The sequence below is a fragment of the Pteropus medius genome, unplaced genomic scaffold (assembly GCF_902729225.1).
Source record: "Pteropus medius unplaced genomic scaffold, Ma_sr-lr_union100, whole genome shotgun sequence".
In the NCBI taxonomy this organism is placed as follows: Eukaryota; Metazoa; Chordata; class Mammalia; order Chiroptera; family Pteropodidae; genus Pteropus; species Pteropus medius.
The window spans coordinates 2417342-2444606 of NW_024345601.1; the positions used below are offsets into that span (position 1 = coordinate 2417342).

The following is a 27265-nucleotide window of genomic DNA, read 5'->3' on the forward strand; positions in this document are numbered from 1 at the left end:
AAATTTTTATTTTGCATTATTGAACACAGGTGATTTTTTGTTTATCGAAAAGAAAAAATTAAGAAAAAATTCAAGAAAAGTCAGAACAATCTTGTTCACAGTCATCACACAGAATTTCTTAGATTCTAGGATCTGTTTCTAGGATTTATACATCATATAATTGATGTTTTATAAATAAGTCAATTGGGTTTTTAATGCCTGAGAAGGAGGGTCTTTAGCATGAAAAAGTTAATTTTTATATTGTGAATTTAGATCAAATTAATATTAAATCAATTGTCTAAATTTAATTAATAAATTCATTTAATTAATATTTTAATTAATATTTAATTTTTCATGTTGTGAATTTAGAAAAGAAGTATTTCCTAAATCTTTATGCCCAAATTACAAATCTTAGTTTCTTTAAATATCTAGCGATTTTTTTTTGTTAAAATGTTTCATTTTAATTTGTTCTTAGATTAATGCACAATTTTTGAAATAAATGTGGTAGATTAAAAACTTCCTAACTACTCTCAAGCTTAAGTAATCATTTCAATCCATATTTATGGATTTAGTTTATCTGCTTCTCCCTTTTACCTCACTCATTTACAAGGCTTGCTTTTGGATGCCATTTTCAAAATCCTTCTGTATATTTGAAGTCTTAAAAATTTTGTAAATCAGTTGCTCTTGGACATTTAATCATCAACTACAAATTTAGTTAAAGCTTCCTAAGTATTTCCATGAATTATTAATATATCAGATTCTGTTAAATATTTAAAATGCCCTAACAACAAGATAAATTGTTACAGTGATCTTAAAGCAAATGGCTTAAAATATATGTAAGCAGTCACAGGCTGGATTCATTTCCTTACTAATGCCTACCTGAGGGGAGCGGGATGACCTCTCTGGCCCAGCTCCGACCCACCCCCAGCCTCCAGCCCCCACTGTCCAGCTCTGCCATTTTCTCCAGCCTCCCAGAGCTCCCAGACTGCCACCTTCTTAAGGACAGGGACCTTTCTCTTGTCTATTGCTGTTTCTACAAATTTTTATATGTCCCTTTCAGAGTGAAATCTTCATGTAAGTTGATTCTTTTAGCAATCTATTTAAATTGTACTTTTAAATTCACATAGAATTAGTGTCAAAAAAGAAAAGAGATGAAAAAGAAAATCAAACATTCTAAGTACAAGTTGAAATTTGGAGGTTTTCAGTCTTGATCTTCATTCTCCACTGTCTCATGTTTTTTTTACGGCTGTTCACAGAGAGGAAGAGACGAAGTTTGGAGCTGATTCCTCTAACTGCCAGAATGGTAATGGCCCACCTGGTGAATCACCTGGGACACTTCCCCCTCCGAGGGGGCCCTGCTGTGCTGCACAGCCTGGTCAGCGAGAACCATGACAACGTGCATGCGGAAGCCTCTGAGCTTTCCTCCGAGGTGTTCAGGAGCCCAAACCTGCAGCTGTTTGTATTTAATGACAGCACTCTCATCTCCTACCTTCAGACACCCACAGAAGGACTGGCAGGCGTATCACCTGTGGCCGCCCTCTCTGATGTGAGAGTAATTGTGAGGGATATCTCAGGGAAGTACTCTTGGGATGGGACAGTTTTATATGGACCTTTGGAAGGCTGCTTAGCACCCAATAGCAGAAATCCTTCATTTCTGATTTCAAGCTGGCATCATCAAACATTTGGACCTCAGAGAGATTTTTCTCAAACTGAGGAAGCAGATGACGTCCTCGACAAATTACTTGAAAACATTGGCCACACAAGTCCTGAATGCCTTTTGCCATCGCAGCTAAATCTAAATGAGCCTTCCCCACCCCCATGTGGAATGAATGGTGACCAAGAGAAAGAAATCATTGAGGTCATTTTGCGCCAGAATGCGCAAGAAGATGAGTATGTTCAGAGGAGTAACTCTGATTTGGCCATGAGAGTCACCAACCAGGAGCAGCCGTCACCAGTGGAGCCCCGAGGACCCTTTTATTTCTGCAGGCTGTTGCTTGATGACTTGGGAATGAATTCTTGGGATAGAAGGTAACAGTCGACTCTAGACCTTCAACTATTTTGTTGTTATTTTTGTGTGAAATATATGCATACATATATATATATATATATATAATCATTTTAGGTTGGGGAAGCAGAGAATAGAAATCGAGATTTTTCTCTATTTCAACATTTACAGCTTATTTTCTGCCACTAAATTAAAGCGAGAAACTGTGCTGTGCTGGTTGCACAGATTAATTTCAAACATCTGTTGTATATTTTAAAGGGTATCAAATATTTTCCATGTGTTTTAATTACTGCTCTGTCCATTATTGTGTCTGCCTTCCACCGATGCAAATGGACTACAAAGTTGAATAAACCAGTTTCACCTTGGCTCTGGTGAGGGAGGTGGACTTGATAACAACTCTGATGAAAGATAGCATGACACAAGAGATCAAGCAGAACAGTTAAATCCAATAGAAGATGTGGTTCAGTGAAGAAGACTTCGTAGGAGGGGGAAGATTTGAGCTGGACCCTGACAGTGGGTAGAGCGGAGTTTTTAAGGACGGAGGTGGGGGAAAAGAGGTTCATAGCAGAGCCAACAGTGAAAACAGAGACACAGGCACATGCACGCAAGTCACAAACTTATTTACCATAGAACCATCCAGTGTCACTGGATAGTAATGGGATGCAGTGGAATTCTGATACCCTTGAATGTATTAAGGAGGGTAGAGTTCATTGTGTAGGCTTCAGTAGAAAATCTTTTGTGAATGATGTGGGCAATGGATGGGTATATGGGTGGATGATAGGTAAGTTTGTCAGTTGATTGACTGGAAAGGGCAAAATTGCTCTATGATTACATGATTTTTATCCCTTTTTCTTTATAGAAAGAATTTCCATCTGTTGAAGAAAAATTCAAAATTATTGAGAGAGCTAAAAAATTTAGACTCCCGTCAGTGGTACGTGAAGTTTATCAAACCACTTTGTTCCTGTCTGTCTTTGTGTGTGCATAGATGACAGCTATAGCTGCAGGAAGGACTACATTTGCAGAGACACCGAAGGGTAGTTTTATAACATAGAATCTGGTGACATTTGCACATGCCATACTTTTGGTATTTTTACCCTTGAGCAATAAACTGACATGTTTGCTACACTAAGAGGTCAGTACTCCCATCTAATCTGTGCCTTTGATTGAGGACCTTGCATGTGACAGCCAGTGGACATTCATTCTTATTTAACTTCTGTGGCCACCTCTTTTTCTGATAAGAAACAGAGCCTTACCTAGATCAAACATCCTCCCTGTGCTTGCACATTTTGTGTTTGAAACAAGTGACTCTGACTTCTTAACCTGTGCTGTACACCCATGCGCTGGCATTCTGTAGTTTCAGCTTTACAATGTTGGTAGGGTTAAAATCAGTGTGCTGTAATTAGTAACTTCCTAAATATAAGCCTCATTCTCCAAAGCTGGCTAAATCTCAGATCTGTCCCTCTTTCATACAATCATAGAAGCAATTACAAAGATGAGCTCACAACCAGTTTTCGATTTGGGGAAATGTGTACTTCCAAAAACATCTCAGTGAAGTAAGTGTAGTACTTGGTACATAACAGGTATTCAAAAGTCTTGAACAAACTGTTTCCTTAATCTTTAGTTTTTAAAAAACTCATTTAAAAAACAGCTTTTATTCCTCTTTTATTCCCCTTAGAAATATTATTAGATCTCTCATTAGAGATGAAAAACCCAAAGCCATTATTCCTCACATTGTCCTTTATCATATTCAGTTTCCCAGTTGTTGTTGTGCTTCTTTTTCTCTAGAGGAATAGAGATTGAATTCTCTGTGGAAATTCTGTGAGGGATTTCTTCTGAAAGACTCAGGGATTCACTTCCCTCTCCCACTTGTCCTCCAGTATTAAACAAGTAATCACTTGGGTTCCAAACTCAGCTTTTCAAGCATATGTTGAATTATTCCAAGCTTCTTAGTATTAAGTGAATACATTGGTATCTTGTAATTGTGGCCAATTTGTTGAGTGTTAATGCACTTTAGTTGCATGAGGTACAATTGAATTAGCTCCCTGGGGCGCTGTTGCTATAAAATATGGCTTTGGAGAGCTGATTGGCAAATCCTCTGCTCCTTGATTAACTTTCACTTAAAACCTCAATTCCTGGATTTAGTGTTGTCTTGACATCTAAAAAGTTATCAACTTATTTTATGGTAAAGGATATTTCCAAGGTTTTTTGTTGCTGCTGTTGTTGTTGTTAACGGAAATAAATCAGGGACTCTTCAGCTATGAGAAATATAGACTGACTTGTGTATTGATCAGTTAGCACACCTTGTCTCTCAACTTTCAGTTAGGATATTCTGTTTCTGATACCAATTTATCTCACTGCTGTTAAGGCATAGTTCCTGCTTAGCATGTTCTTAGGAAAAGTAGAGGCTATCTTGCAACTATCATTTATATACTGTTGGCAAAGATATAAATAGTGTGATGACCATACATACAGATTACAGTGACCTCTCCTTTTAAATATTAATGCTTCTTGCCAGCATAAGGTAAGGTGAAAGTTAAAATCATGTTTCTTCTTTGTTTGGCTTTTTAATGTAACAGCACAAGGAAACTGAGCTATTCTGTTCTATACTTAATAAGAAAAATACATTCTAATGAGAAAGGGGAAATGGTTGGTTTTATGTATGTGTGTTCCTGAATTACCTGCTCTTTCATGCATTGGTTGTGCAGCTCATGGATATGAAGTGCTGTTGATGCTGCTAATTATCATTTCAAAAGCCTGGCTCTAATAAGTCCAGACACAGCATCTACATCCTAGCAGGCTCTCTGCGGTGCTAACATTTTGGAGGATGTGAAATTTGATGAATGTTTACAACTAAAGGTCACCTTTCCTCACACCTACATCAGTCAGGCAGTCATTGGGACTTAGCTCTCTTGTGCTCCCACATTGAATTAATGAGGACTCAAGGACCTGTGAGCAGCTACACTGTAAAAAACTTGGACTTTAAGGAGAATAAACAAAAATATTTCAGATAAACCTGAGATTGTTTTTATGTATGTAAAATATATAGAATAGAGAAAAATTAAATGCTGAGGACTGTTAAATATAAAGAGAGAGCTGCCAAAAGAAATAGAATAACTATGCTTTTTTTTTTTCCTTTTGTTGAAGAGATAGTCTTTTAGGTCATAGGTTATGATCTCTGTTATCATCTGAGCCCCCAAATTATTATAGCTCTTAGAATAAGCCAGTCAGATTCTAGGCTGCCAGTGTACCCTGCATGGTGTCGCATTTCAGAGCTGCATACTGCATGAGGACAAGCTTACTGACTGTCTGGGAGCACAAAGTCTATACAAGAGTATTAGGCCCCTGGAATCCATCCCCACAAAACTCACCTCTCCTCACTGTACCTGTTCTCATCAAGAGAGTCCTCCCAAGAGTGTGCTCATGCCACATCAGTCAGGGCATTCAGGATGTCCACCCTCTCCAGTGGCAACAGGATAGTGTGCATCAGAAGCCTTAAAAATGGGTGATGATCAAGATTTCATTGCTATGAATTTATTTTAAGGACATATCAAAAATAATGTGAAAAATGTCTTTAAAAATGGAAACAACCTAGATATCCTATAATGAGGATTTAAGATGTGGTATATTAATATAATGGAATGTAATATGACCATTAATAGCTTAGTTATAGAATCACATGGTAATAAAGTGTTCATACTCAAATATGGTTGAAATGGAGAATTTTAGTTATGTATATTTTATACAATAAAACGTTCATAAATATTTTAAGTGAAAAAATCAGTTACAAAATAGAATATAGTAGCTTCTCATTTTTGTATGCAAAAATGCATCCTAAAAATAGTGTTATGTTCTTTCTTATATATTGATATTATAAGTGTTTTTTATTCTATTTCCTTGCTATATTTTCTAATTTTTCTTCTATGTTTATTTCATGTAAACTGTGGGAGAAGTGAATAAGCTATCTGGATGAATAGAAGAAGTGTGCTCTCCTCCTCCATTTATTTATGACTTTTTAGTTGAGTTTCAAGTCATTCTGCTTGTTAGTAGAAAAACAACTGCAGAAGGAAATGTTTGAGAATAAGATAAAATATGGAGCCCAACTTCCACGAATATGAATGTCCTAATCAGATTACAATGTTGAGATATTGAACAATTAGACAATAAAAACATTTTATATTGTTTAAGCGCTTGATAGTTTTTTCTATGAGATTTTTCAGAATGTAATGCAAAATTAAGGAGAAGAATGGAAATACTCTAGAAATAGTAATCCAGACTTTTAGAAGTGGACTGAGTGATCCTTGATTAAAGCTCTATTTCAATGAGAACATGTCTTCATCTCTAAACTATTACCAAATTACTTGGTATAAGTCCAGTTATTTTGACACTTTACTCCAGGGTACAATTTGTAGAAATTAGTCACTAATACTTTTAAATATATCATCATATCTCTGGTCAGTTTATCAGAGATTTAACTGGACAACTACTATATACCAAGGACTATGCTAGATGTACAAAAAGTGAAAAGGGAGGGCTCCTTTCCTCAACGTCCATATTATGTTTACCCAAAATCCATCATGCAAGAAGTGAATGAAGGGTGTACATGGCTAAAGAGGTTTCCCTAGACACCTGTCTACCCTACCAAGCACCCTCAGATTAGTCAGAGCACAGAGAGGGTATACCTCTCCCAGAGAATGTAAGTGTGTTCTGCTGGGAAGAAGTTTCTGTTTCTCGTAAAGTCTTGGCATGTTTTAGAGTTCCAATATCCTTAGCTTAAAGTGTAGAAAATAAAATATGGGTGTTCACATGGATCTGTTCACAATTGATGTCTATTTGAAATGCTTTCAAAGATATTTTTTAACCAAAAATGGAGAGAACTTGTCAAATAGTGTGCTATATAACATGCTGTTAAGAATATCATATGTTGGAGAGAATAATCTCAAGAACCAGACTGCCCTGCTTCAGTTCTTGGTCTCCTGCTTGCTATGTGTGCTTTTAAAAAACTTTCTGTGCCTCTTTTCAACCACCTTTACAAGGGAGGAGATGATAATAATACTCGTTTCATTAGGGTGGTTTCAGAGAATAAATGAGATCATGCGTGAAACCTTCTTAGACCAGTGACTGGCTGTAGTAGTAAAATAAAATTTTATATATAAGAATTCTCACTCATTTAAATTTAAAAATTTATAGCCGTGAAACACACAAAATTGCAGTGTTTTACATTGCTGAAGGTCAAGAAGACAAGTGTTCAATCCTCTCCAATGAAAGAGGAAGCCAAGCATATGAAGACTTTGTTGCTGGACTTGGATGGGAGGTAATTCATTTCATTTAGCAGTTGTTTGTTGACCAGCATTACTTAAAGATGTTTATAAGTTAGACATTGATTGTATATCTTTTTACATATGTTTTCAAATTCAAGTATAGCATGAGTAGAGTTCTGGAGTTGAAGAATGTATCGAATTTGACATCTTCTGTTAGTTACTTTTCAGTACTTTATATGTGAACTTTGGTTTCCTTAACTTTCCTCTTAATACTATTTCATTTGGTTTTTATCAGAACTGAATAGATCAGCTCACCCAGCCATAGATAGGTTGTAGTAAGAAAAGACAAATGGGCAGAGAAGCAATGGCTTTTGTCACAATATAAAAAATGGAGAAGAAATCAATGACTTGATTGGTAAAAATATAAAGAAAGAGTTGGATGAAGTCAAAAGTTGGAGAGAATATAGTAGCCATGATTATTTAGCTATCAACCTATATCCCTAGGAAAGATACTGGATGACTACTAATGAAAAAATTTGGTTTTTCTTTACTAAATGATACTCTGAAAGACATACATACATTTATACACATGTGTGCGCACACACACATATTTGTCTCCAGGAACATAAATCTAAAGGAAAATATATTCCCAGAATCTAAAGGAATTCAGAGTAGTTAAAATGAAAATTGGCATATGTAAAATAATTTTTCTTATTATTACTTTTGGTTTCTTGGTTATCTGTGCTGTGAGAAACTCTAAGTGCACAGGGAAGACTTGTCTCTGAGATTTGAAGTTAGCAAGGGGACAGGGTAAGAATACATTAAAGTCATGACCATATACTTTTTAAAAGATCAAGTAGGTCTTACTCGAAAAGAGTTATTACACTTCCAGTAAATCATTGTTCTTACTAATAAGGTTATTTCTTTGTCATACAATATACTTATTATTTAATATGTTTTTTAAATCATACATTCTTAACTAGAGTTTAAAGACTAGAACATTAATGAATTCAGTGTATATATTGTGTGTTAGAATAGTTGCTTTACTGAAGGACTACTACTGTATGAAAAGAAAAAAAAATGGATCTAGGCAATAAGAAGTAAACATTCACACCATAGCCTGAAAAAAGAATTACGACTAATGGACTTTTGGCAGTGGTGTAAATTGGAACCATCCTTTTGAATGACAGTTTAGCAATGGATGCTAAATTTTGAAACATCTGTATCCCTTGACCCAAATCCTACAGAAATACTGCTTTGAATGCTCCTCTGGTTTGACCACACCAGCAGAAAGCAGAAAACTCCATAAAACCATCAATAAGGAAACTGTGTGTGTGTGTGTGTGTATTTGTGTGTACATAAATACACACACATATATGTATAACCTCATATACATATGTATAGGAGGAAAAGAGGAGTACGCACTAAACTTTTAATAGTGGCTTTCTTAAATTGGTAGGATTATGGAGCACTTTGATTGTTAATATTTCTTTAATATTTTAATTTTGTCTGACTTTGTATTACATTTGTTTCCATCTGAAAGCTATAGAGAATAAACATAATTAGATTTTTAAAAATCCACATTCCTACTTAGTGAATAAGATCAGCTAATATTTAACCCTGGCTCTTTTTCTTTCTTGTGACCTGTGTCAGGTGGATCTCTCTACCCACTGTGGATTCATGGGTGGACTTCAGCGCAACGGCAGCACAGGGCAGACTGCCCCTTACTATGCTACCTCAACCGTGGAAGTGATTTTCCACGTTTCCACTCGGATGCCGTCGGACTCAGATGATTCACTCACCAAAAAGGTAAGGGGCCCTGGTTTGTAGGTGAGGCTCTCCTAGAACTGAACAAAAACCATGGCATAACATGCAGTGAGGTCAGTTAACTCTGGATGCGATCTCAGTTTCGCTCTTATCAAACTACAGTTGTAGTTAATCTGAAATATCCAGTTTGTCGCAGACTAGATAAATATATGAAAAGCAATCAATCATATGGATCTTAAATCCTGAGATTAAGATTTAGGAAAAGGAAGGATCTTAAATGTTGTTACTTTTGGATCTTCCCTCACATGACTGTTAACTGACAGAAAATAACATTATTGATCTCTCAGGTTGGCAAATATCATAAGATGTAATGACTCTGTGCTGGTAGAGCTCTGAGGAGGCAAGTATCTCTCAGGCTTGCTGTGGGACAATTTGGCAATGTCTGTCAAAATGACAAGTGCAGGTGTGCTGCTGTCCAGTGGTCCCACCTTTGGCACTGGTATTCACCTTCAGCTTGGCCCTATGGACAGTTTTCTCTAGAATTCAAAGGACCCTTCCCCCGCCCCCGGCAGGCCCATGAGGAAACCTCCCAGGGGAACACAGGCGTGTACTTTCCAACCTGCAGGATGTTCACCTCAGGTAACCAACTGTTAGAAGTGAAGAGCACCCAAATAGAAGAGGAATTTTTGTCTGGGAAGGAAGCCTAGAAATCTGACCCACTCTTGCAAGTTTACAGATAAGAGGAAGAACTGCAATTAACCTGCTAATGGGTAGCAGAGCCTAGAATCCGTACCTCACATCCACTCTTTTCCTGCAAGGATGCAAGGAACCGAGGACAGCACCTGAGTGGGTTGGAAAACAGGTCATTCAGATGTTGACTAAGTCTGGCCGTTGTGGAAGTCTGGTGTGGTTGTGATAGCCAGAGTAGGGAGATAGGCAGACTTGGGCTCAAGTGTGTATCCATTCGTCTCACCAGCCTGTGCCTCACTTTCCCCATCTTTTAAATGAGATTAAAAACAGCCTATGTTTGATATGAAGTGAATGGATAATGCCTGTAACACTGCTTAACATGGTGCCTGGTAAGATCTCAAACCATCAGCCCTCGTCATTGCCTGTCAATCTAAGTGATTCTTTTATTCTCCTGCCCCATTAGGCAGATGATTGATATTGGCCAATGTACTTCACTGTACCTGCTTGATTCCTTTCCACTGTGAGTGTGGTTTTGCATTTCCAACACTGCAGCTGCAGACCTCTGGACCATATTCATGGTGGGCAGCAGTGAGTCTCCTCATGAGACCTCAGAACTCAGGTCACAGCACATTCACAGACAACTCTCACAGTGACCAAGTGTCTCAGATACTCAAAGCATAGTTGGCTTTCACTCCCTGGTCCCTTTGTTAGCATGGCCTCCCGCTGGCCATGAGCTGACTCTCACAGGTGGAGGAACTGCCTCCACGTCTTAGGCTTTGATAGCTGCTTCCCTGGTTGTGGGATTCTTGGTGAAGGGGACCCTGCTCTCAGAGAATCTACTTCAGATTACGAAGTCCAGGGCTTATACATCTGCTTTATTTGTAGCACCTTGTAAATTGCTCCTACTCTGCAAATGTGTCACTATATTCTGTGATTTTCTTATGACGAAGAACTGTTTTGTTAAAAGGTAGATTTATATATAAAATACTTTTAAAAATTATTTCCTAAGTAAAGAAGGATTGTCTTTTTTAAGAAAAGGCATAGTGTTTTCTTGCTAAAACACCGTGCAATAAATAATGTTCCAAAGCTTGGCCTGCTTTAAAGATTCCCTACTGTAATAATCAACATTCAGCTGATACCTTTTGCAGCTCCAAGATTTAGCATCATTAGTGACAAACTCTCTTTGTCAGGATGTCTCACAGCTAGACTAAAAATCAGTCACAGTAACAGCAGCCCACAGTTCCTCGTCTTATTCTAACTAAATTGTCCCTAACAGGTTAAAAATGAGCTGCAAAATTCTAAAGTGATTCATGTTCTCTTTTGCCCCTGTCATGGGGGCACTTTTTCAATTCTGCAATCCGGTCGCAACCCCATACTGAACTCTTGATCCTTCACTGCAGAAATTTGTTAGCTCTAGCTAGATTAGATTTTTCACAGCTAATCTAACTGCTGTAGGGGTTTGCAGAGTGGGGACAGAGCTGTGCTATTGGATTTGTCCAATTCATTTGACTCCAGGACTATAATTGCACTTATGTCTTACAAGGTTTTTATAGCCTCAGGCTGGCCAGCCGCATAAAAAACAAATTGGCAGTGATACAGTACGAGTGAAAAGGGATGAAAGGCCCACATTATCAGTCTCCAGGCAGCACTGTTCTGGCAGGAAGTTTCTTGGTTAATTTACAAATAAAACTTAGATTTTAGGATGGGCACACTGTCAGCTGAACAATGGGGATGTCAGGCCTGACTGTTACTTAGTAAAACTAGCAGCCGGGCCCACTGAGGAGCAGGAATTCTTCAATCAAACAGACGACTCCTTCTGGAGCCAGCTGGCGATGTAATGCAATTAGTCGGGAAAGGAGGTCAGCCTATTAGGTGTGTACCATGACCAGTGTCACCAGTGCCTGCTGCCTGGCAGCAGCAGGCAGAATGGCCCAGGCGAGGGACTTTAAAACTCTGTCAGGACAAGAAGTGGCAGGACATACAGTTGATTTCCTAAGACTTAAGAACCAAACGTTTGTTTTGAGCTTGTTAAGCACCTGCACATTCTGGAGCACCTGCACATTGTGTAGTTGAAGCAGTAGCTGGCATGAATGACAGCTCTATTCCAGGACGAGACTCCTTAGTCTCCTCTCACATTACACACAAGTCACATCAGCCTGGCTTGTGTGCACAGAACTCAGTGGTAGATCTGATTTGAGGGCCTCTAATCAAAATTTTCCCAAACTCACAAAATGATATCTTTATAATGAAATCCTCTTTAAATTGAGCAACACTTTGAAGTTTCCAGAGTATTCCCTTATGTTCTGATATGGCTGACAACACGGCCAGGTTAATTCTATTCGTTTTACCTGCTTGTATTCTTATCATTGGCAAAAGTGGTTTTTTCTGCTCTGTGCTCCACATTTATCAGCCAATTTGTCCTGAGGCCTTAGGTTTTAGTTTTGTGAGTTAGCTAGTTAAACCGTGGTGTGTCCAGCGGTCTGGGGCACATGACTTTGAAAGCAGTTTTGAGATGACGAATATTGTATTATTAACACACAAAAGTAGCTCTTCCTTAATTACAGAATTGCCACACTGGGAGGATGGTTCTATTAGTGTGATACTATTCTCCCTTGCTGTAGCTCTGAGAATACAGTTGCAAACAGAATTAGGAGAAACTCACTTGGGTTATATAATTGAATAACCTAATTTAGAAAAGTGAGAGTAACTGCAAATTTTAAATAATCACTGTATTACCTTACCTCTAAGCTAATGCCTTGCAACATACACTTCTGGATCCACAGGCGTGATCACAGGAGAGGTCACACAGAGGGTGCTGGCATTAGGTGGCAGCCCCACATTTGAAGGGTATTTAGTAGGTGAGTTGATCCTGTTAAGACATTTGTGCCAGCATTAAATGAAGGGGCACAGAACCACATGAAAGGTTGTCTTTCTTTGCAGGATGAGGGGTGTGGGTGTGAGTTCTGGGGCAGCCCCAGCTCTCATAATTACCTTCTACTGGTCTAAATTCCTCCAAAATTTTAATTTGATACTATTCATATTTTCTTTGAAAACATGCCTTTATTGTGCTGCTGGTGATATTGACTGCCATGTTTCACTCTAAAAGCATTGAGTTTCAGGATTGTGTTGTGAGGTCCTTGAATGTTTTATTAAAAAGGAAAAAGAAAAGGAAGAAGAGTTCTAACATCTAAGATGGAAATAGAGAAATAGAGATGTTCAGTGTAGCTGTGAGAACCCAGTGTCTATATAATGCATTGCTTGCTACCCTTTTAGGCTTTAATATGTGAGAGAGAGAGAGAGAGAAGAAGAAAAAAAAAAAGATGAAGTGAGTAATTTTGCATTGTCATAGACCCCATTAAATTGTTCTAGATCACTGTGACTCGTGCTCAGCACCCACGGTTGCATTTGTCCCAGAGCCCGTATTCAGACACAATGAAATCGTGTGCCCCTCACGATAGGCACAAAGGTACAGGTACAAGTCTCTTTTTAAAAAATTGACTTGTGCAGTCGTCCATAGAAGTATGAGAGAGTGAAGAATAAGAAATCCATTGAAGCAAACCAACTTTCTTTATAATCTTGTAAATGGAAAGGAGGCCATATTGGGGTCACCTCAGATTTTCTCTTTATGGTCAAACAGTCTATAAAGAAAATGGTATTTATACCGACATATTTTAAATAAATAGTATTCCAAAGCATTCTTTTTTCATATTTTAAGACAAAACTAAAACATCAGCTTTGATATAACATCTTTATTTATTAAAGTACCTCTGAATTTAGTAATTTTTAGGGTTCATCCATTAAATAAACTGAGAAGCAAGAAATCTTTTTCCATGGTGGTAGACAGTGTTCTTCTGCAGCGGGTGAGAGAATTGAAACCTCAAATTCTCAGTAGGTGTCAAAGGGCTGTCACTAGTCAGCCTTTATGGTTTCAGGATTTCAATTTTGGCCAACATTTTCATCTTTATAATCTGGTTTCTTTTAGTCACATGTTCAGTGAGTTTACTCCGATAATTTTATATATGGCTTTCTCCAGCCAGGACATGCCATCATTATGCAAGAGCTTTATCACTGGTGTCCTCGCATCTGACAGAGGTTGGCCCTGGGAGGACTCTCAAAAGTCCCTTCCTTGGAGGCATGAGAAGGCCCTCAGAGAGACCAGAAGTCTCTGACTTGTTTTTAAACTTTATGGCCTCTCTGTGTCTAAAATGATAAAGTAGTAGGCTAAACTGTTTGAGCTATGACAGCACAAATAGCTTTTGATGTAGGCTTAGATAGCCACAAACAGTGGAAATAGAGCTGAACTGGGGCCCAGCCCAGGTTTCCAAGCCCACTCTGCCACCGCCGTTTATGCACCTGGGATGGGTGATACCTCTGCCTTTCCAAGCCCCATTTCCTCCTTGTTAGATAACATAAGGGTTAAACAAAACAATATGTATGAACATACTTTCTATACATTAAGATACTCTTTAAATGTTAGGTACAAATGTTCTTATTAATTTTAGTAATATTTATTTTCGTAAATAAATAATTTTATGCATACTTCTTAAAAGTTTGTCACAAGTCTAATTTTTATACATTTGGTGACAACTGTGTTATAAAGTCTTATGTTCTCTTATATTCATATTCTGATTTTCTTAATTACCATTAAATTAAGTCTTATTAAGCTCTACTGTAATATGGAATAAAAGACTCATGTGATTAATTGTTTTCAAACATGCTCAGCAATATAAAGCATAAGGCTTTGATGTAGGAGTAAAATTCAATTTAAAAAAAAATTTTTTGAAAAGATCTTGTCCCCATCCAGCCATAATGTACCTGTGATGCTTAGTACAGTGTGTTTCAATGAAGGTGAGCTGTGCTTTCTTGCCTTTGTGCTTTTTCAAATCCTCATAGAAGACATTGGCATTGTAGCCTTTTTTGGTAGTAAAATATTTTTGCCTCTGAGTATTGTAATTCAATTTGTAAGCCACGACCCCCTCATAAACTGCTTGTTATCACTCTGATTAATAAAGAGCCACTTTGCCGTTGCAGCTTCGTCACTTGGGGAATGACGAGGTCCACATCGTCTGGTCTGAACACTCTAGGGACTACCGCAGGGGTATTATCCCAACCGCCTTCGGAGATGTTTCAATCATTATTTACCCGATGAAGAATCACATGTTCTTTATCGCGATAACAAAGAAACCTGAGGTATGTTTTCACCTCATTGACTGACTATTAATTGACTTATATACCATTTGCTATATTCACTGTTATTAAAAAACAATGACATAAATGTGTTAAAGGGGACTTTTTTCCAAGTGATGAATGTCTTACATACATATGAATTACACATGCTATAGGAATTAAGAATTGGGATTTTCAAAGAATCTTTCATCATGAGCACAAAATTCCATGTTTTATTACTTAGCCTCTTTGAAAATTATCATGTTGAAGACATTTATGATTTTAAAATGTTTTAAATTTTGTAATTTAAAAAAATTATAATTTTAAATTTTGGGCATATTGATTAATAATAAGAGTTGAATGAACCCCATATCATATCTAGCATTTTGTGGATGACTGTGGTTATAGAATTTGACCTTGTCTGATGGACAGGCACTGCTCACCAAGCTTCTGACTGCTCCTAACAGGGATCAGTCCGAAAGGATTACAGGCATGTCCGTGAAGAGGCTGGGCCTCTGTAGCCCAGCTCATGTGATGACTTTTAACAATTGAAGCACCTTGCCTCAGAATCAATTCAGCCACATCAATTGGTATTGATCTTGAGAATGGCTGGAACAATCCAATGGTTATGTGCCGTGTACTAAATTGGCTGCAGTTTCGATCCTTGCCGTGCCTTTAGTGATACTTTAGTAGTGCTTTATATAGTGATTTGTTTTTGTTTCAGAATTAGTAGGAGGGTTTTTTTTAAGTTTGTTTTTTTAATAAACATTTAGCATGTTAAATTACTGCTTCTCAAGAAAATGACTTGTGTATTTAAGCTTTACATTAAAAATAATTTTTATTTACATTCCAAATTGTTCTTCTAAAGGAGCCAAAAGTTACCACCCTAATTACTTTCTCCTTTTAAAATAACTAAGATTTACTGGAATTTATAACCTATCTAAAGTATTAAAGTCATGAGGGTTTAAGTGAGCTAAGAAATGAAAAGTGCTTTCACCAGTGCCTGGCCCAACTAAGGATTATTATTATTGCTATTATTATTTTTGTTATAGTTGCTACCATGAAAATAGATAAATTATGAATCTCAAGTATAACATGCTTATTTCTCAGACTAGATACAGTAGGGTCACTCCTGAATCCAGAAAAGTCCCACTGTGGGTGGCGAGAGGCCTGACCTAATGGAAGTACTCTTTTCTATTCAGAAAGTGAAGATGACAAAAGTTTCATATTAAATATTTGTATTCTCTTTGATTCAAGTTTCCGTGTATGTTTTCACTTTTTATAAGAAAATTCTCTTAGCACTAATAACATTTGTGTTTTGTCCACTACTTTAATTTTAAGAATTAGACTGAAAATTTTAGTATTAGAGAACCAATAAATTCACTATCCAGTAGCTTTCAAAACTGGAAAATGTGTTTCTTTAATATTTAGTATGGATTAACTGGCTTTATTAGTTCATTTTCAACATAGCCCTCTAAAATGTCACTTAATGTTTTTAAAATGTCGCCTTTATTTTTATAGTACATGAAAAACATAAAAGATATTTCAATTCACTTAATAGTGTCAAAAGTGATTTTTAAAAAGTGTATTACATTTAACAATGCGTGAAAACAAGTATTAACATACCTTTTAAATTTTATTTTAAAATGTGTGTAAGTTTATAAATTTGGTTGTAAATTCTGACAAGATGTATTGAGCAAATCACCTTCTTAATATTTCAATTCAGAAGCATAAAGAGAAGAAGACAATAATAGCCAACTGGAAATTCAGTGTTATCCCTACATTTAAAGTACAAACCATTACAATGTAATAAAATTAATCCAGACATTTCCAGGGCAAGTGTGGCTGACCTTTTGTTCACCAACCACTGACCCCAGGGTGAATGCAAGAGGCTTGTAGAGGGAAAGTCTGTTTGTTTGGCTTCAGTCCCTGGTATTTAAATTGCATTCCCTAATCAAATGAAAAGGCTGTCCTTTCTATCAGGTTACAGAATCCATGGCAACATTTGGCCTTTTATATCCATAATGTTAGCCTTTTTGTTTGCATCTAAGTAGAGACACCTGGAGCAATGTTAACATTAACCGATTTAGCATTAATAGCTTCATTATATAAGAATTTCTGATCAGATAGCTGTTACTTTTGTTATATTGCTTCAGCTTGTATTGTTGTCATTTTTATCTCTCTGCTTGGCAACCAGGCAATGATTTGCAAATTTTTTTTGTCTTGATTAATTAAGCAATATAATTATCAGTAACCGTGATGCAGTCTTTGCTCAACAAAGCTTCTGGGAGAAAACAATGGTCAGTCTGTTAGTGTGAATGCATTCCACGCGTCCCAGATGCATGAGGATATTACGGACAATGAGGGGAAAGGCCGCCTGTGAGCGAGGACAAAGGGTGCCACGCAGACTCGACACTCTGCACATACCGCCAGGGACATGCTGCGGGCTCCCTGGGACACAGACGCCTTGTTAGATTACAGCTAGTCAGCAGAGATTAATTCTCAGCCATTTGGTGCAATAATTTACCCATTCCCCGGTCTTTTAACTAGCACTCCTTACTATGGAAGTGAAGGCTTTGTACTCAAAAGGTTTATTTAACCTTGCCTACTTTTAGGGATCTCCACCAAAATCATTATTTTTCCTTAGAAACCGTAATGACATAGCTGCTTGAAGTTGAGGAATATTCCTTTGGAAGGTGGGCAATTTATGCACAAATTTTAGAATTGTAGGTAGAGTCAAAGGCATTCTTTCAGCACCTGTATATTTCATCTGAATATAGTGTGACTCAGTGGTCTAAGTACATTTATTTTACTGGTCTCTGGGAAGCCATACTTCTCTAAGAATAATTTTAATCCTTTTTTAGGAGGAAAATAAAACCTCATCAGTACACAAAAGTCCTCATTGGATAGAGTCATGCATATTCAAATTGTACTTTTATTCACTTGGTCTCATTAATAGCGTATGTAATAATGTAGGGCTATTTGTAATACAAGCTCACAGGCAGCATTGCTTCCAAGTCCTTTGAAATTTAACATATTTCGCTTTTTCATTCCATACACCTCCCTTAAATATACAAATTATGTGTCTGGCAGAATTCGCCTTCTCTTAATAATACACAGCATTTGCGAAATGGTATGTTGAAGAAGTGTGGGTGTGCTTGTGTGAGCACATAAAACCCTCGTGTCTGAAAGGGCCTGCTCACTTCTTGAGCTTTTTATTGAACTTTTTGCAAAATAAATAAACAAACAAACAAATAAGAATCAGTGTGCTTAGCAACATCATTTCATTGTGAAATTACCTTCAAAATAAGTCCATCTCCATAAATATTGACACAATAGTCTTTGGTCACAGAAAAGATATGTGCTATTGTCAGACACTTTTTTTGTACTTTTATTTCTAAGTGAGTACTCAAAGAAGACTTGCATATAGAACAGAATTTGAATGATTTAAAGGGTTTTTAAAATACCCAGTTCTGCAGAAAAGTGATTCGTAAAACCCTGGTATTTAGTCAGTAACCATGTTGCTTTCCTTCTTTCAGTAACTGAAAGTAACATTGGTGTTCCAAACATTTGCTTTTATGAATTTGTGAAGGTAAAATTTAGCACTTTTGGCATGTTTATCTTCAGGCACGTCAGTGACCGGCTGGTAACTGACCAAAGGGTAGATATGCTGAAGCAGCCTTGACCAGGTGGAAGCTTTGGTGAAGGGTCCTCCTTTTCACCTCAGAGTGTCGATTTTGTAATTGAAAAACATGTTAATGTTCTCCAAACTCTACTTACTCAGCCCTGGTAGATATGGGCATGAGAGGAAAATGGATGATGATTCAATCATTTCTGAGAGGTTTAGGCAGGAAAGGGTAATAGGATGGGAAATGGGACCCCAAAATTCCAGCTCTAATGCTGCCACAAGTGGGTGGGTATCTTGGGCAGATCTCTCAAGTTCTTTGGACCTTAGCTTCTTCACCTGTCATATTTAGTTAGGTTGCGAAACAAGTTCTCTCTCTCTATAGCATCTTTTCAGGAATTCTGAGTGCCTCTTTAAGACAACAGGCCCTCGCTAGATCCTCTTATTCCTAGATGCCTATCTTTTCCTAAGTTGTCTCAGCTCGCCAGGCTGCTGTTAAGGTAGTATCTGGCTCCCTTGCAGACTCAGCAGCTATTGTATGTCCCCTCTTCAGGATGACAGCTAGCCTAGGACCTTCACCTGGAGCAGGTGCCCAGAAATGCTGCTTAAGGCTGATACATGCCGGGCACTGTGTCACAAGATCATTTGTACATGTGAAGTCACATGAGAAGTATAAAAGAGGAGCCAGTATTGGTACCTGTGTTTGAAAGAAAATCTTTTGCTGGTGTAGCTTCATTATATAGGTAGTGTGTTTGACTGCAACATGGTTATGTAAATTTCCTTTATATTTCAAATATGCTATTTTCTTAAATATTTATTTTGACCCCAGCCAAATAACCTTTTTGAAATTAAGTCATGCACTTTAAAATACTCTGGGAAATTCTCAGGGAAAGTGGGTTGTTAAGTTTTAAATATGTAAAGAATCATTTATTTAAAAAATACTGAATAAGAAGCATTTATAGAAATATATTATTAAATGGATTACTGCACTATGTTCTGTTTTGGTAATTTATAATTGTTGTGATTGTTATTTTTAGTAAAGGAAGAACACTGAGAACTTTGTGAAAAGGCAGCTGTCATTTGAAGATGTTATATCAAAGTCAAATTTCTTTTCTAATTTGTTTCCACTCCTAATTAGAGGAATTCCCTGGATACAAGGGATTTATGTTATTCTTTTTTTTCTAGTTTTTGAAAGACTATATGAGTTACCCACAAACAGTTGCCAGAGAATAATAAAAAACAATTATTTATAAGATAAGCTTCAATACAGATGGAAAAAATCTATAGCCTATCAACTCCTACCTCCTGTTTTATCTTTCGCAACAATTTAGCTCTTGAGAATTCTTTCTCAATTGATTTTCCTCAAGAGTTGACATTGTTTCCCCCTGTTTTTAGTCAGTCTTTGATATATACATCTTCCTCTCCTTTGCCTTCTCCTCCCTCCTTTGGCCATCCAGAGCCAGCAGGTAAATGTACACTAAGTAGTAAATGATGGAGTCGGCTTTGTGTCAGAAAGCAAGACAGTTCTTACCCTCTACCTCTGAGCTACCTCAGCATGAAAGGACTTCTAGTCCTAGAGACAGGGCACGTTCTCTTGACCCTTTTTCACATGCTAGAGCACTTTCTTCCGTTCCTGCACACCCTATGGGCTGAAACCATACAGTGGAGGCCTCATACAGGCTCATACAGAACTCTTATATGAGAAGGAAACAAGGCCTACTGCCCCCAGAATTAGAGAATTTATCCTTAAAGGTGCATTTTCTGTACTATATCAGAAATTCATTACTTTGTTGTTTTGTTGTTACTGGTTTTTTTGTTGTGTTTTCTTCATGAATACTTTTATCACAACACCTCACTGATTAGTGGACTGCTTTTAGTGTAAGTTTAGGAGGAAGTATACTTTTTTTAAGGGATATATTTTAAATAAGCTTTTTTAAAGTGTGGCATCACTAAAGGTAGAAGGAAAAGGGTTATTCTTCCTTAATTCCTTATTTGTTTGTTGCCATTGTTAACTGGACTAGGCAATGGTGAATGATTTTAGACTATGAGTAGTAATTCTTTGATTTTCCCCTTTGGAATTAAGATGCCCACTGCCCCTACCTTCACCCCCAGTACTGTCATAAAAGGGAAACATTCATTAGCTGTCATCGCTAGTAGAACTAAGTCCCATCTTTCTTTGCTCCCATTTGAGTTTTCTCATCTGACCGCTTCCTCTGTGCTTTTGGTGCCAATCTCAAAATAACTTTGCCCAGGCTTTGCGGTTTTCACATCTCCGTTTTTTAACCATGGAGCCCTTTTCTCAAACCTACCAAATAGAAGAAGAGGTGTGGCAGCAGAAACCTGCTCAGGACCCCAAGGTTATCCCTGTCACTCTTTCACCCTGACCTTTCAGGCATCTCCGTAAAGTAAATGATAGACGGTCACACAGATCTTATTCTAGAAATTTGAAGGAAGACAACAGGTTTCATTAATGTCTAGCAGTCAGAGCTTTGGGAGCTCAAGGCCTTCGCTCAGTCATTCAGGCAACATATACCTGTTGAGGCTGCCTCATGCCGGGCACTGTGTCAGGGCCTTGGTGTCCAGTTGTCTGGGGAACCTAATAGCCCGTGGTAATGTCCACGTCAAATTGAGGAGAACTGTCAGGTCTTTTTTTGGTAGGAGTGCTGTTTCCTGAAGCACTAAAGTCTAAAATCAGAGACCAACACTGTAGGAACAAAAGGAAAAAAAAATGCATATGGGCTGGGAGGAATAAAGTGAGAAGCACTACCCTTCACCCTTATACCTAGACCTGAGTATTATGGTTATGGAAGAAATGCCACCATACCATATCTTAACAGTTCAATATCCCTACCTCATCAGGTAGTACATCCCAGGTAGAATCAGAAATGAACTTTCAGCAATCATCATACGTGCTCTTTCGTTCAGCTCCAACTGTCCAGTGTTCCTCAGTCACACTGTCTATTCTGTATCCATTGACCTTGATAATCCCTCTTAAAATATTCTGACCATTTTCTTGTATATTCTTTTGGAGATTTGTGAATATAATCGTGTCATCTGAAATAATGACAGTTTCACTTTCTAATTCATAATCTTCTATTTCTATTTCTTGCATTACTATAATGACAGCAATCTCCAGTGCAAATTTTGATAGATGTGATTTAGGGGTCATTCTTCTCTCCTTCACAGTCTCACATAAAGCTTTCAGTATTTTACCCTTAAATTTAGTGGTCGCCATAGGGTTTGGTAGATATTCTTTAACAGATTAAAGACATTCCCTTCTATTCCAAGTTGTTGTTGATACTTTTTTGATATTTTATATGTATTTATTAAGATTTTTTTCATAAATGGGTTTGAATTTTATGAAATATTTTTTATACATTCATTGAAGTGATCAGATGACATTTTGCATTTAATCTAATGTGGCTAAGTATACAGATTGATTTTTTAATGAAAACCCTCACGTATTTTCTTGGGAATATATACCCAACTTGGCCATGATCTTTTATTATTTTTGTTCATTGTTGAATTGATTTGCTAATATTTTGCTGGGATTTTTGCATGCATGTTCATGAGTGAGATTGGCCCCTAAATTTGTTATTAATGAGTGGGTTTGCTTTCTCTTTTCCTATACACTAGAAGTTTCTCTAAAATAATAATCATATGTTTCTGAAGGTTTTGTAGAATTTGCCATTAAAGGTATTTAGTATAGTTTTTTCATTAAAATAGATTTTTTTCACTGTGATTCAATTACTTTAAAGCTTATATAATTATAGTTTTTACATACCATCTTGATTCTACATTTGCTAAGTAGTATTTTACTGAGAATTTGGCCATTTCATCTAAATTTTCAAATGTATAGGCATAAAGTTATACATATTTTCTAAGCATCTATAGTTGTATTACTGTTTTATCTTTAATGGTATATATTTGTGCTTTTAGAGAACCGACTTTTGATTTTAGTTATTCTCTCTATTGTGTTTGTTTCCATTTCATTAATGCGCACTATTCTTTATTATTCCTTTCCTCCTTCTTTGAGTTTATTTTATTCTTTTGGTTTTTCAGTACTTCTTGAGATGGATGCCCATCTCATTAAGTTGCAGCCTTTATTCCTTTCTGATAAAAGCATCTAACCCCACATATACCCTCTAAGTGCTGTTTTGACATAGAAATTATAATACCATTTTTTATTATTATTTAGCTTAACATATTTTTAAATTTCCAATATTTTGTTGGCCCCTATGTTATTTAGAAGTGTTTTTCTTCATTTCTAAATGGAGATTTATGCTAGTTATCCTTTTATTGAGGATTTTTAATTTAATAGCTCTTCGAGCACAGAATATGGATTTATGATTTCAATTCCTTGAAATTTTTTGAAACTTGCTTTTTATGCCATAGGATAGGTCTCAACAAACTTTTCCTGTAAAGGACCAGGTAGTAAATATTTTAGGCTTTGTGGCCTACACAGTGACTGTCACAGCTCTGCCATTGCTATGTAAAAGCAAGCATAGGCAATACGTAAGTGAAGGAATATAGCTGTGTTCCCATGAAATTTTTTTTTTGGACTGATTTTGAATTCCATATAATTACCATATCCCCCCCAAAATTTTCAACTAGTTGAAAAAGTAAACACTATTCTTAGCTTGGAGGCCATACAAGAAAAGGTACCAGGCTAGAATTAGGCCCCTAAGTTATTAATGAGTGGGTTTGCTTTCTCTTTTCTAATACACTGGAAGTTTCTCTAAAATAATAATCATTTGTTTCTGAAGGTTTTGTAGAATTTGCCATTAAAGGTATCTAGTATAGTACAGTTTTGTTCATACAGGCTGTATTGTGTATCCTTGGCCTAGAATATGGTCAATTTTTAAAAAATATTCTGTGAGAGTTAAAAAGAATGTGTTTCTGCTTGGGTGAGGTATTTTATTTGTATCCATTAGGATTAGTTTATTAGTTTTGTTGTTCAAATCTTCTATATTCTTGCTTGTTTTTTTAAAAAATATTTTCTTTGAACTATAGCATTAATAAAGAAAAGGGCATAAATTTTAAGTATACAGTTTGATGGATGTTTTCAAAATGAACAGTTTACTATGCAGATCTAAGCATAGGCTATTACCAGCCCCCAGAAATGTCCCTTATGCCCCCTCCCAATTAATAATCCCCTGAAAAGGTAGCCATTCTGACTTCTGTTACCATTGATTAGTTTTGAACTTCCTGTGAATGGAATTATATAGTATGAACTTCTTTGTGTCTGTTTCTTTCACTCAGCTTTATATTTGGGTTATTCTCATGATGTTACATGTAGTTGTGGTTTGTTCATTTCATTACTGTGGAATATTCTTTTGGGTGAATATACCACAAATTTTTGATTCATTCTCCTGTTAATGTACATTTAGGATATATCCAGTTTGGAGAATATGTGTGACTTGCCTTTTTACTTTCATGATGAGCAGAATTTTTAAAATTTGTATTCAGTTTATTTTTTTTTCTTTTATAATTGGTGCCTTTTGTACCCAAGAAATCCTTGCCTAACCCTAGATTATGAAGATTTTCTCATGTTTCCTTCTAGATGCTTCATGGTTTTAGCTTTAATATTTTGATCTATAATGCATCTCAGTTTTTGTGAGTGTGATATGAGGTAGAGGTCAAATTTCACTTCTCAGTATGGCTATCCAGTTGTTTATTGAAACAGACTTTACTTTCTCTGTAAAATTAATGTGCTGCCTTTATTACAAATCAATTACCATATATACGTGGCTCTATTCTTGGACTCTATTGTCTATCTTGGTGTCAATATTATGATATGCTTATTATTGTAGTTTTATAGTATGCCTTGAAATCAGATAATATAAATCTTATTATTGTCTTGACTAATTTATGTCTTTTCATTTCCATATAAATTTAGAATCAGCTTATCCATATGTATAAAAAACAGCTTACTAAAATTTTGATTTGATTTGTGCTGAATCTGTATCCCAGTTTCAGAAAACTCGACATCTTATCAATATGGAAACTTCTAATCCATGAACATTGTACATCTTTCCATTTATTTAGGTTGTCCTTAATTTATCTCAGCAATGTTTGGTAGTTTTAAGTATAGATGTCTTTCATAGCTTTTATCAAGTTTATTTCTAAGATTTTGGTGTTTTTGATGCTATCATGAACAGTATTTTTAAATGTCATTTTTTTAGCTGTTGCTAACACTGAGAAATATAATTGGTTTGAAGAATATATTGCATACTTATGTCACCTGAGAATAAAAATGATTTTACTTCTTTCTAATCTTTATGTTCCTTTCTTTCCTTTTTCATATTTTTCTTTATCGCAATAACAAGGACAAATAACATTCAAAAATATTGACTAGAAGAAGTGAGCATAGACAACCTTGTTTTTTCAGCTCTTAGGGAGAAAACATTTAATATTTTTAGCGTTACTTATGATGTCATAATGTTTTTTCCTTTAAGATTGCATCAAATTGAAGAAGTTCCCTGCTATTCACAGTTTGCTAGGAATTTTTTTATGTCATGAATGAGAATTTAATTTTATCCATGCTTTTTCTCTATCTATTCAGAAGATCATGTGGTTTTTCTTCTTTATTCTGTTAATTTAGTAAATTGTATTTATGGATTTATGAATGTTAAAACAACCTTGGTTTTTTATGCAAAATACCACTTGGTCAAGATACAGTGTCCTTTATACATACTGCTGGATTTAATTGGTTAACAATTTATAACAGATTTTTATATCTTTGTCAAAGAATGTTAGTCTGTAGTTTTCTTATGTCAGCACCTATAGACAAATATGGTCTTTCATTCACCAATGTATCCCAAGCCCCTTCCCCAGTGCCAACCACAGAAAAGGTGTTCTACAGAGAAATTGTCTCTGACATAACCCAGAGGCTGGAGACAATCATTCATTCATTCATTCAAATTATTAAAATATCAATTTATCCATTCAACTGACATTTGTCTTCCAACCAGGTACAGTGCTACTCATTAGAGATTTTGCTTTTATATTTCCAGCTACTTCTTCTTAGTCTTCTTTGTGAATTCTTTCTCGTGTCTCCAATCTCTAAACATTGGAGGGCCATAAAATATAGTCCTTGAACCTCTTTTCTTGCTTATCCGATTATCCAATCTCATGGCTATAAACACCTTCTATAAATGAATAACTCATAAATCTCCAACCTGAGCCTTGGCTTCCAGCCTGATGTATCCTCTGCCACCTTCATGCATTACCACTGGATACCTAATAGGCATCTCAAACTTAGCATGTCTAAAATTGAGCTAGTGACCCTCCCCCTGAGGATCACTAATCCATTTTAGGAAAAGGTGACTCCACTCTTGCAGTTGCCAGGCCACAAACCATAACATCATCCTTGACTCCTTTTTTATATACCCACTTCATTAATAATCCTCCACAAATCCTGTCAGCTCTAACTTCATACTATATCCACAAACCGATCAACTCTTCCCACTTCTCCTGCTACCATTCTGATCCAAGTCATCATTATCTCTTGCTGGGTTATTCAGTAGCTCCTTAACTGGTCTCCATAATGCTTACCCTTTACAGCTTCCCAACACAGCAGCCAGGCAGTACCTTTAAAATGTAGGTGAGATTATATCCCCCTTCCCTAAGCCCTCTAAAAGCCTTTCATGTTACTCAGAGCTGAAATCCAGAATCCTTAAAATTTCTGAGAAGTCCCCTTTTGGTATTACCTGTCGAACTTAATCTCCTTCTATTTCTTTTCTTGCCCCACTTGGTTTCAGCCACCGTGGCTTCCTTGCTATTGCTTACACATACTAATCCCACTCCCAACACAGGGCTGTTGTATTTGCTGTTCCTCTGCCTGGAATGTTCTTGCTCTATGAGATAACCTCATAGCTCGGGGTTCATCCCCTCACTTCTGTCAAGTCTTTACTGAAGTATCATTCCCTCCCTGAAGCTCCCCCTGACCATGTGATCTAAAATTGGAGAACTTCCCCCCCATCAAAAAGAGTCCTGTTGATCTTCCCTGCTTTATTTTTCACCTTAGCACTTTTAATACCTAAAATATACATTTTATGTATTTATGGTGTTCACTCTCTGAAAACGCCAATAAATTCTTAGCTCAGTAAAATTAGGAATTTTTTTCTTTTACTGCTATGTCCTCAGTGAATAAAAGTGTCTGTCACATAATAAATATTTTTTGAATAAATGACTAAGCAAGTATGAATGAATAAATATGAGTTACAAGGCAGACCCAGTCCTCGACCTCATGGAGCTGACAATCTCCATATTAGTAAGTGGAGTCGATGAAATTCTAATGGAAAATAAAAAATGAAAGAGAAAAGGAAGAAATACAAAAAAGAAAAGCGCCAAAACCTTGTGGGTTACCCACATGGTAGAAGTGGGTCCAGTAAAGGAAAGCTGAGTCTCTTTTAAAAAAAGGAAGAAAAGAAAAAAGAAAAAGAAGCGAGAATAATACAATATCTTGGAAGCAGAGGGAAAGAAGTTTTTAGAATAAGGACTTTAAGTAGGACCTTATAGTTGCTAACAGGACCAGTCATCATCTCCATTAAAAGTTATTATGTATCAGGATCCATGCAGAAATATTGCCAATTCCAAAACTGGTTTCAAAAGGATCAAGGCTAGAGGTATGCAGTAAAGCAGGGCTGTGTATTGTGCATAATCCACACAGCATAGGCACTCAGAAAAAATAATGCCATTTCTGTAAATGACAACCAACACAAAAAAGAATAACCTGGTGACAATTTGTCATCAGAAATTTTGCTAAAGAGT

General features: G+C 36.5%; 1 protein-coding gene across 4 annotated transcripts in view; it reads left to right on the forward strand.

The window, feature by feature from the left end:
* RALGAPA2 (Ral GTPase activating protein catalytic subunit alpha 2) overlaps positions 1-27265 on the forward strand; it is a 291465-nt gene that overhangs the window by 183256 nt on the left and 80944 nt on the right. For all 4 annotated transcript variants that reach the window (XM_039874353.1, XM_039874357.1, XM_039874355.1 and 1 more), the window contains exons 32-36: positions 1236-2007; positions 2844-2915; positions 7172-7295; positions 8896-9051; positions 14731-14889. In XM_039874353.1, the coding sequence (XP_039730287.1) occupies positions 1236-2007; positions 2844-2915; positions 7172-7295; positions 8896-9051; positions 14731-14889 (1283 nt within the window). The remainder of the gene's footprint in view (positions 1-1235; positions 2008-2843; positions 2916-7171; positions 7296-8895; positions 9052-14730; positions 14890-27265) is intronic.